This window comes from Parambassis ranga, chromosome 5 (genome assembly GCF_900634625.1).
Source record: "Parambassis ranga chromosome 5, fParRan2.1, whole genome shotgun sequence".
Lineage (NCBI taxonomy): Eukaryota > Metazoa > Chordata > Actinopteri > Ambassidae > Parambassis > Parambassis ranga.
The window spans coordinates 26,032,941-26,044,836 of record NC_041026.1 but is presented as its reverse complement, the minus strand read 5'-3'; the positions used below and the strand labels follow the sequence as shown (position 1 = coordinate 26,044,836).

Genomic DNA, 11,896 nt, shown 5'->3' with positions numbered 1-11,896 from the left:
TGTCATCTCAGATTATTTTGCTTTGACAGTGCTTTTGTGTCTTTACTAGGGTTTATTAGTGCCAACTGTATATTGAAATTAATATCCGTCCTGCTCCTTTAAGGAGCCGCACAGGGACAGTTAAGAAATAAGACTTGACTGACTGGGAGGTGCTTAAACAAACAGTGACAGGGGACTGGCCATGCGGTAACAACCACTAACAGGCGGAATATTGAGAATATCGTCGTCTCTGCTGCTTTCTAAAGACATCCCACTGGATTTTATTTTTTTATTTTTTTATTATTTTAAACTCTCTGGACTCCTATGACGAGATAGTCCTGCCGCTTAAAAATACTTTTAAAAAAATAGGCGCGTATTTAAATACTTAGTCATAGCGGTAGTGTAGTCTTCCTGTGGAGTTACTGTGTCTGCGTGGAGTCCTCACAGTGGCTTAGGTGCCGGCAGATGCGTTTGCGGTCCTCCCAGCTTTGCGCAGTTACCTGGGGACAGCGGGAGTCACCGCACTATTTTCGGTGAGTTACTCACACTTTCTCCTTCCTGGCTGTGACAACAAGTCGGTGTGAACATGCTACAAAATGGAAACGGAAAGGACAAGACGCTGCCACTGCCAAATCCTGCTGAGGCAGAGTCGGACTCCAGAGCTGTCAACACGAAACAGCAGCAGCAGCCGGTTCTCCTGGACGCTGACAAGAAGGACACGGACTCCGAGTCCACACACTTCCCCATGCCTGTTTATCCAAAACTGGATATAAAACGTAACGCAGTGACGGACGATTATAAGATCTCCAGCCAGGTTCTGGGTTTGGGGATCAATGGCAAAGTCCTGGAGTGCTATAATAAGAAGACTGGACAGAAGTGCGCACTGAAGGTACTGAAGTCACATGACACTCTTGATTAACTTAGAAACTGATTAGTACACATCACACATCTGTTTACACCCAGACATGGTTTTTACTGACATAATGAATATAGTCCAGTTTAACTTGTGCGTACAAGATAAAATACCTCAGACAGCCCCAGCTCTCTACAAACTGGTTCTTCTTCAATTGTAAACAGTTGCACATCAGCCAGCAAATATAAATGCATGAGCACATAGCTTCTTGTCATCTTCATGTTTGGTCTGTATAATAAATATATAATATAATAGTGATAGTATATAATAGTAACAGTGACCTGCTCTGGGGTCAGATGTTTGGCCTCAGACGTACTGGACTCAACAGAGGAGTGGTCAAGAATGACTAACCAAACAAACCCTTATGTGTGACGGTGAATAATTCTTTTCTCGTGGTGCTCTGACTATGACTGGCTCACGTTTTGCATGCACAGTACCTGCTGCTCACACTAGGTTTGACATGTAGGCTACATGTTGCCACGCGCCCATGTGTCACATGTGGGCTGCCTGGATGTGATCACGGTGCTGTGTTTCCTGGAAGTTCAGCCTATCCCAGTATCAGATCCAAGCTCAGGGGGGCATGTTGTCCCTCAGACAGATGCTGTGACACTATACACAGTCTGCTTCATAGAGACACATGGATTTTGATGCTGACACCTTATTCTGGGAGCAGTGGAAACTCAGACACTCCTTCAAACACACACACACACGCATGCATCGCCAGGCTGTCACCTGTCACCACTGGGCAATGGACTCGAAGAGATTTATTGGCTTACAGTAATCCATCTGGATCTGAGCTGCCAAACAGGCAGCAGCAGTGTCACAAGCAGAGCTGTAGAACCGGGCTCTGGGATAGAGAGAGAGAAACAGAAGGTGACAACGGAGATAAATGGCAATCCTGGCAATAGGAAATCACAAACAAAAGATTAAAGGCCAAAAGGGACAAGATGCTTGATAGCATCATGTCAGAGTGAAAGGGAGCAAAAAACAATTACTGTTAGAAATAGCTGCAGACAGAGCAACAACAAATGTATGGTGCTGAGGAGCCTTCAGGCTTGTTGTTATTTTGGTATTGGTTTTGTGAAGAACCGACACTCTGTACCACAGCACAACACATTTATTGGGTGCAGCGGCTGATTTATTTTTGTTTTTTAATCATGTGGCAGCCTTCTGCATATACAGTACATACATATAGAGCAGCGTGTTGCCTTGCCAGGTGCTTGGACAGACTTCAGCTTTCATCATGGAAAAGTCTGCTCTGGGTCAGTGTGACCCAGGTGACACCACAGACCCACCACATCCGCCTCTGACCAGCCTCTGCTCTCTGAGGAACCTGTTAAAAGGTTTAGAGTACGGCTCTCACAGAGACAGCGAAGGAGACACGGCACAGTTCTGTGATGGTGTTTGCCTGTAAAGTGGACTGTACCGAGTCAAGTGACAGATTTTTGTGTGTAAAAAATTTGCCGTTATATCTAATTTACATCTCTGATGACAAACAGAGGAAAGAGGAAATAATCAAAAGTGTGGAGGGGTGTGAAAAGAGTTGACCACACTCACTGGGGGTGTTTTAATTAAGTGTTGCTCTGAGCACTAAACATAATTAATGGCTATAGGTTTAATCTACTTTGCAGCCAAGCTGGAGGCTTGCCATCCTTTTAATGTAATTCAGTTACAGTGATCAGATTCTTTTAACTGGGATTTGTCTGAGTCGGGGACAGGCAGAAAGCCCTGTTCTGTTCAGAAGGCCTCTTGAGCAGCTCCATTAACTACTAATACTATTACAAGCACAAAGCTGGCAGGCTATAGTTCCATTTTAGCACCTGAAGTGTCTTCCAGCTTAGCAAGCTGCATGAGCAGGCAGGCTCCCATTAATAGTCAAAGTATTCTTATGAATGTGTTTGTGTGTCATTAAGTCTGTGGTCAGCCTGCTGCCATAATTATGGAACATTAAGCGTCCTTGGAGACCCAGAGATTTAAAGGAGTTTCAGCAGTTTGGTGTGACACTGCCTGGGTAAGATGTATTGGACTTTGCAGTCTCTCTCCCCTTAAGGTTGAGGATCTCTGTGGTAAATTGTTCCTGCTGCTGTCTGGAGCTTATATAACACAGAGGAATTGTATGTTTTTTATTGCCTTGTTTGGATGTTCACAAGTGACAGAAGTCTAGGAAGAATCTTTGTATCTTTGTGATACATGATGTAAAACTGTGATTCTAATGAAGGTGACATCAGTCAGTCAGCCACTTTGGTCCACATTCAAGCATCTTACCAACCTGTGATATATTATCCTGAGCAAGTAAGCAAGCTGGCATTAGTTTTCAGCTGACAGACAGTGTGTTACATCGGCACTCTCTAGACCTCTTGGTGTAGACTTTATGACAGTGTTTTATTGCTAGGTGTTGTAAAGATAAATCACATTTTTATGGAGATGGACCAGCACTCTAACATCCACTAATATTTGAGTGTAGACATGTTAGAGCGGTTTGTGTGTGTGTTAAATGAGATTCTAGTAAATGGTAATGTGTTGTTGAACTCATGTAAAAGTGTGTGTTTCAGTGTATGTGATTAGTGTGAGTGTTGAGATCTGAATGTTTGGTTTATGTGTCTTCTCACATCCATCTCATTTTCTCTAATCCTCTATCTGTGTATTTAATCCACAAAGTCTTTTTTATTACAGCCAATTCAGGTTCACTGCAGGAAATTAAGGAACCCAGCTCACAAACTGTTGCCTCTTATTGAAGTCATAAAGCTATAAATGACAGAGCAGACACAACCCTGCCCACTGCTTTTGAGTGGGCGAGGTGGAACAAAGTAGGACACATGGTGTTGTAGATGAGAAAAGTTAAGCCACCGGAAACCTTCGACTTCTTCTTTCAGTTGTGCACTCAGCTCTCCACTTCCTCTTTAACATAAGTGAACTAAAACAAGTTTATTTCTGACATTTAGTGTTTCCTTGAAACTTCACTGTCCCTTACCAGCTTAATCTAGCAGTTTATAAATAATCTCAAGATTTATATGGGGGTGCGTGCTGTCCGTCACTGAGTCAGCCTCTCTGCGTGTGTTATGTACTCCAGGCTTGCTCCCAGACCGGCCTTGTGAACAGCAGGAGTTCACTCCATCTCTGTCACATCCAAAAATACACTATGACCATGTGCTATGTCAAAGTCTGCCACCTGCTGTGTGTATGTGTGTGTGTGTGCTGCATCTGCTTATGGCAACCACACATCCTGTTGTGTGACCAGGTTTATATTTGTGTAATTAATTATCTGTTCATCTCTGTCAGATTCTCTACGACAATCCCAAATCCAGGCGAGAGGTGGAGCTCCACTGGCGAGTGTCAAGCGGGCCGTACATTGTTCGCATTCTGAACCTGTATGAGAATATGCATCATGGGAAGAAGTGCCTGCTCATCATTATGGAATGGTAGGAGTCACATTTCAGCATTGTACTCACACACTGACTCACTCACAAACTGAAGATCACTTGTTTCCTGATATTTATTGGTAGGTTTGATGGTAACTTGACATATGTAATATCCCTCTATAACCATACTGTGGGATAGTGAGTCAGTTTAGTCTGCTGTCAGTCCAATATGAGAAGAAGAAGAAGGGCTGCCCAGACAGCTCATGTGACAATCATAAAGAGGTACAGGTAGTCACAGAATAGTACACTCAACAAAACTATAGTGTCAGGTGACTACTGGGTTTTGTTTTTAATGTTTCAGAGGTCCCCACCAGCATCGGGCAAGCTGAGATTGTGTTGCTTATACAGCAGATCAAAATGGAGGGTGGATATGTGGATATCAAAGGATTTCTGTGCTGTAGCTTGGTCCAATGATGGCAGAAAAAGACATGGTTTATAGGATGTCCATGTAGTGAAACAACAAAAATAATACCCAGAGATATCATCACATTAATGCCCTTATGGAGTGATGGACTCCAGTCTTTTATAGGTATAAAATATTGTATTGCTTAACCTTAAAAGACAGCTAACTCTATCTACTGAAGCCACATGACATTCAGTGGGACATGATGATCTTTCACCCTGAAACCTAGAGGCAGAGCTAACAGTGACAACTTCCCACAGCTGTGAGGGGGAACTTTAAACAGTTTATATAACTGATCAACAACAAACTTATTTTAACAAATGCCAACAGAAAACTAAAGTAGTAACCAGTGCCAATATTCCACTGTGACATATATAGAAAATAATAACTGCTATCAGTCTTTATAAAACTGTTACTTTATGTACAGTATACTGTTACTTTTAAATTAAAATAAATTATGAATAAAAAACATCTGTTTTTTTCTACAGTTAAATGAAAACATTGATTTTATCATAAATAATAATACAATTTCTCAATACTACAGTTTAAATTATAATTGAAAGTTGACGTGTCTGCAGTGAGACAGACAGCATAATCTCTGTGCCACTCAGAGCTCAACATTCATACAAGCTAAAGGTCACTCAGCCCGACAAGACAAGGTGAGGACGTCTGCACTGATGCTGAGACAGATCAGATTCTCTGTCATGTGTGATGACATTGTCAGTGATGTTATTGATAATCACTGTGTATGAGCTTTTATTTCCATGTAAAAGTGGAAAACACAGAATAGTTCAGAGAAACCACAAACCAAGGGGAGAAAAACACTGTCTCCTCTTCATGGGAATTTTACACTTAGTGGTTCTATTTGTCATTAATTACACATCAACTGTGTGTAGTGACCTTGTGTGTGTAAATGCTCACTGCGCACACACAGCAAAAGGTTCACTGCTGCTTCCCATATGACCAACAGCAGTACAGTCCACTGATAATTAGTCAGCACATGTTTACTCCCAGATATCTGTTCATCTCTCAACCACAAAAAGTACACTCTTACTTAACGCAGATGAAAGCGCAGCTGACCTGCATTCAGTAAATGCAGACTATCTGAGGATCAGCAGGGAAAGTTTCAGGTGTCAGTGATTGTCATGTGATGTGTGCTTGTGAAAGTAGGACTGGGAACTACAAATGTTTGATTCAAGACAGGTTTGGTGGCAAAAGTCCCAGAAATGAAAGGAAATTGTCATCTACAGTATAAAAACTACTCTGCTAAAGGTCAATCAGTTGTATGCCTGGTTGTCTTTTAAGTATGAGAACTGTACAGAACCTGATTTGTCAAAAGTTACTAGCATTGATAATGTAAAACCAACCAATCAATAAACTGTAATTAATACAATATAAATCAGTGTAACCTTGACTGTAAATATGTCTTCTCTTCAGTGATGCCGCAGAGTAAAAGCACTTTTAACAGTTGACAAATGAATCATTTCTCTGTGTGTGTGTGTCCAGTATGGAGGGAGGGGAGCTGTTCAGCAGAATCCAGGTCAGAGGAGACCAGGCCTTCACTGAGAAAGGTGAGGACTGATGAGGACAGCACTGGACACGTAGAATAGGAAAGAACAAACAAGTGTCACTGTTGATGATCCCACCATAAGAAGAATTTATTCACTCCCTTCATGAACTCATACATCAAGAGTAGATTATAGTTAAATCAACAGTGTCAACAAAAAGAGGACAGGGAGGCTGGAGGTCAGTCACAGCTGGGGGTGCTCAGAGAAAGTCAGTACGGTGATGTCAACATATAACTATTTTTAACACTAGAACAATAGCTGATGTGTTTATGTGCTTTTTGTTGACATCTTCAGCAGCTAAAACACCAGCCTGCAGTGTGACTGATAGATGTTAACAGTTGTTGCTAAAAGCAACATTAATGCCATTAATATAATTTCTTTTATTGTGTAACATCTATATTGTTTCTGGTTTGAGAGAGTGTGCTTATCTGTTTCCTCCCAGAGGCATCTGAGATTATGAGGGACATCGGCACAGCCATTGAATTTCTCCACCACATGAACATAGCGCACAGAGACATCAAGGTACACAAACTATCAGCAGTCGGATCCCACAGAACCCTGTATGAAGGGTTCAACCTCTCTGATTCCTCTGCCTCTGTCTCCAGCCTGAAAACCTGCTGTACACCACTAAAGACAGAAACGGGGTCCTCAAACTGACAGACTTTGGCTTCGCTAAGGAGACCACACTACACAACCCTCTGCAGACCCCCTGTTATACACCATACTATGTGGGTAGGTTACTGTCTGTTAGTGTCCCATCTTCCCTCCAGTCATTTGGAGGTCAGAAAACAACACTTGTTTTTTTAAAGAAAAGGAAAAGCGATATCTTTTTGTCCCCAGTGTAGAGTCCTGATCTGTGTGTGTTGTTCCTGTGTGTGTATGTCTGTCACATGTGATAAGCTCCTGAGGTTTTGGGTCCGGAGAAGTACGACAAGTCATGTGACATGTGGTCTCTGGGCGTCATCATGTACATCCTGTGAGTACTGGATGTGTTGAAGGGATGCATGCATGTATTCTGTATATGGATGTCCTCATTGTTTTTGCTTGTCTGAAACATCTTTGTCTCTGCAGGCTGTGCGGCTTCCCTCCATTTTACTCCAACACAGGCCAGGCCATTTCTCCAGGGATGAAGAGGAGGATCAGGATGGGCCAGTACGAATTCCCTAATCCAGAGTGGTCCGAGGTTTCACAGGAAGGTTAGAAGAAACTCTCATATGCTCAGTCCACACTGATTCTTCCAACCTGTGCTCTTTCAAAATCTTTCACTGACTCTCACACTACTGTCTCACTCTCTAAATTCATCCTGTTTGCTGTCTGCCCCTGAGACCAGGACGAGCTTCACACTGCACAATATTTGCATGCCTCAGTGTCTCGCCTCTAATAACATCCTTTTCCATACATTTCCCCTCCCAGCTAAAGATTTGATCCATCAGCTGCTGAAGACAGACCCTAATGAGAGAATGACCATCACTCAGTTTATGAACCACCCCTGGATCAATGTAAGTATCTGTGCTTCAAATACACAAAGTCATTATTGTGTACATCATGTAATTTCTCCTGCTCTTCATCGTGTATCATGTATTGTACACACAAACTTATCTGTTTGTGTGTATATATATTTGTGTGTGTCTGCAGCAGTCAATGGTAGTTCCCTCCACTCCACTCCACACCACCCGAGTCCTGACTGAAGACAGAGAGATGTGGGAGGATGTGAAGGTCAGAGGAACAATGACCCCTTCTGGTCACTTAGTGTCATTACAACCTGTTTCTGAGAATTTACTCGAGTGTGGAGTAAGAAAGTAAAGTTGAGATATACCGCCGTAAAACTCCCAAATTAAATTTCAGATTAAAAACATTCAAACATCAGATGAGATACTGTTGCTGACATCATTATGATGTAACCAGGCCAGTTTAAGTCAGCTTTTAAAAGCTTCTATGTGACCATAGACGTTATACAGCAGTGTTATTAGTTTAAGTATTACTCCAAATGACATGTGAAAACAATATAGATGTAAAATCAGTAGAATAGTCCTTTAATTGTAATTGAAATAACCTTATTGTAATAGAGTATTAGCATTTAGAAAATCTCTTAGAGGGCCACCAGAGGGAGTTAGCGCTCACTCAGTTGTAAGATTAGCACACATGCATACATACACAGACGCTCAGCTGCCCTGTGCTGTTCCTTCCAACTCTGATTGATACAAATAAATAAGAACCCAGTCTGCTTACATCATGTCACTGTAGGGTTAACTTCTCTATACTTTACAAAAATGTTCTTGTTGGTAAATCTATTCTGTCAGTGGCTAAATGATGAGTAGAATAGCACACTCTTACACATCAGCTGAATGTGTAGGCCTGAAGTGATAAGGTTTGAAAAGATCTTTTCAAAATGATACACACAAAAAGCCACTATTCACTTCTACAGCAGCAGTTGCTGTTTCGTAAAAATTTCACAGTGCACTTTTCAAAAAGCACAAAATCAAGAGTTTGCAGTCTTTCAACATAGGCAGAAAATGGCCCATGAAAAGTTTGAGAGTTCACTCTGAGGTCTTGTTTTCATTCCATCTCCTTCTGACCTCACTTAGCCCTGACCTGACCTTTGCCTGAGTGATAACAATGTTCCCACACTCGTTTTCCCCTATACATTGTTCCTCAAATTAACTTTAACTGAAATGAACATAGATGAGGAAAAAGACTTAACCAAGTTAACAAAAATGTAAATATACAGGAAACATTTTTAGTTTTCATCACTCTGTCAAATCTGTCAACACAAGAAGGATGAGGAAGCACTGGGATGTCTACATGACTGTGGGCCAATTTCTTTCTCGGAGTGTTTTAATCTGGTAACACCTATTCTGAAATTCTGACATCTTGCACAATGTAATACCAATGATGCAAAACTAAAACTAATAACAAGGAAAAAAGAAAACGTACTCAGAAATAAAAACATAAAGGAGGAAACCTGTTCAAACCCAAATTATTTTCAATTTCTAATCAAATTGAAGTTATTAAAAACTATAATTCCATTATGTTTTGGCATTGACATCATTAGCTTAGCTTACCATGAATCCTGGAAACCGATAGATCAGGTACCAGTACAGCTCTCTTAGATGAGAGCAAGCTTTTTCTACATGTTTTCAGTCATTGTGTTATGCTAAGCTAACTGGCTGATTGATCTTGCTTTGCATTTAGCGTAATAGGTAAATTAATCTGTTAATTGTGAGTTAAAATGTGAAAGTGTACTTCCTTCTGTAAAGGTTAATAATGGTTTGGCTGAATGAATACTCTGCCACGTCTGATTCTCCACCTCGTCTCTAACAGGAAGAGATGACCAGTGCATTAGCGACCATGCGCGTGGACTACGACCAGGTGAAGATCAAGGATCTCGACACTTCCAGCAACCCTCTGCTCAACAAGAGGCGCAAGAAGGCCGCTGCTGGAGCCATGAGTGGCTCCACGATCTGCCAGAGTCAGTGAGAGGACCGGTGGTGGAAAATCCAGCCAGTGACTAAGAAAAGTAGCTCATGACAGGGAAGAAAAGTTTAATTGCATAGGAGGATAATTATTTACAGAACTGCTGGGGACTCTTGAGAGACTTGAAATGTTTTTTGAAATGAAGGGATTGGAACTCCGGTGTCAAAGCTGGACATATAAAGACATGATGTCCACTTGTGTGAGTGGTAGAAACAGCTCTGCTCACTGTGGGCCTGTTTTTAATTATTTTTAGGTGCGTATGTCATTTTTGGAGCTTGCCTGTTTGTGTGTCCGTGTGGAGTTTTTGTGTATTTGAATACAGGATTGCAGACCACTCAGAGACAAAAACACCAGCTGTGGATGGACTGTGATGCTAGAGCACTGACTGTTGCCTGTGTTGTCTTATTGTTTCTCTTTTCATGCCTTCCTTTCAGCATTAAAGTCCACCATTCACTGTCCTTTTAATAAACTCAAGCCTCCACAGTTGAACATGAAGGAGTATTTTCATTTTACTCAACATTGCGTCCTATTAATGGTGCAATGAGAGGCAGCAGCACAGCTTCCTGTCGGTGTCAGCACAGCTGTATGCAGCAACAGTTGGTTCAGCTTTATGGTTTAGTTGAGACACTTTTGAGAAGCAGTGTGTGTTCATGGAGGTTGAGTAAATAGTGGCTGCTGTTTCCTTTCAAAATAAAACATGAGCTAGACCGCACAGCTGATAATAAAGACTCTGTCCATGTCCATCTGAATTAAAACCACGAAGTAAAGTCAGACGTGTTTTCTGTGGGCCTCCTGACTATTGTTTTTGTAATCGTGCCTTTCAGGCTTTGTCAGGCAGCTTAAAATAGCAGAGTGGAGCAGTTATTTGGGACGCAGCCATTTGACTTGCAAAAGGTCAACATTATTATGTTTAGATATTATGGTAAGAACCTTTCTCCCACTTCGATCACATGCCCCTCCTGCAGTATTTAGACTATTTATACTACTTGGATCGGCCATGATGAGTGTGACCTCTCTCTGCTCTTTGAATACACTGCACACAGAATAAGAGCCATGGTAAAGATAAAGTGTTTGTGAGTGGAATTTTACAACAACAGATTTCCCTATAAACAGACAGTGGTATTAGTTTTTACTTAGTCATTTTATCAAGCCCAGTCATGATTATGACAAACTATCTGCACCAGTAATGTTGACATAACAGCGTCTGGTACACTTCCTGCTGGTGCTATTCCACAAGTTTCTGATCCTATTATGTGGGACAAACACAAACACAAGAGAGCATAATAATACTATGAGAGCAGGCCCGACTCCAGTCATACATGTTCAGTTCAGGTGAAAATGCTTAGAGCTCTTAAAACACAGTAGATGGCAGAATTGTTTATACAACTTAAAAGCTGCCACACAAGTAGTTTAATTAAAAGGTTTGGACTAAAATGCTTCATCTCCAGTTAGCCTGATCTGACCAGTATGTTACACTCACTGCCTGTGGGCTGAGTGACAAACGGTCAGACAGGAGTGTAGTATGGGTGGGTGTGGGTGTGGGGTTTGATCACTTTGGTCTTTAGGGAGGAATGTGTTGACAGTCAGTGGAGACTAATCTGACTTTTTCCACTGTTTCCTCCGCTGTCTGTTGTGTGAACCCAACTGAAGCCTGTTCATCTGCAGGCCTAAATGTTGTATCTCTTCTCTGTTTGTTTGTGCCTCATTAATTCACACAGATGTGCAGTTAGAGGCCTTGTGTAATAATTAGTGTCATAAATGGTTATAGGTAAGATAAGGGTATCATTACCACCACTGAAATAACCTCAAGTCCTCCCAGAGGGGTCACATAATGCTTATACTATCTCCAGAGGGTCATGCTGCTGGCAGCCTGGTGTGTGTGTGTGTGTGTGTGTGTGTGTGTGTGTGTGTGTGTGTGTGTGTGTGTGTGTGTGTGTTTGCTGTCCTGACTGTTACGGTCTGCATCAGTACATACAACAGAATGTTTGTTTAAAAGACTAACTATAAATGCATTGCTTATGTGTATTTTGCTTATTTAGTTCAGAAGTCCCTATAATCCAATGTGAGATAAAACAACAAAAGCAAATGATGTCCGAAAAACAGGTTCCACCTGTTCCTAAACAGGAACAGTTTATTCCTG

General features: G+C 41.6%; 1 protein-coding gene across 1 annotated transcript; it reads left to right on the top strand.

The window, feature by feature from the left end:
- Positions 1-146: 146 nt before the first annotated feature.
- Positions 147-10,247, top strand: mapkapk3 (MAPK activated protein kinase 3). The gene is made up of 10 exons (XM_028405017.1): positions 147-868; positions 4,172-4,311; positions 6,221-6,285; positions 6,725-6,804; positions 6,888-7,014; positions 7,183-7,258; positions 7,354-7,478; positions 7,696-7,781; positions 7,918-7,998; positions 9,604-10,247. The coding sequence occupies exons 1-10, from the start codon at positions 566-568 to the stop codon at positions 9,757-9,759; spliced, it is 1,239 nt and encodes a 412-aa protein (XP_028260818.1). The 5' UTR covers positions 147-565; the 3' UTR covers positions 9,760-10,247.
- Positions 10,248-11,896: the final 1,649 nt, after the last annotated feature.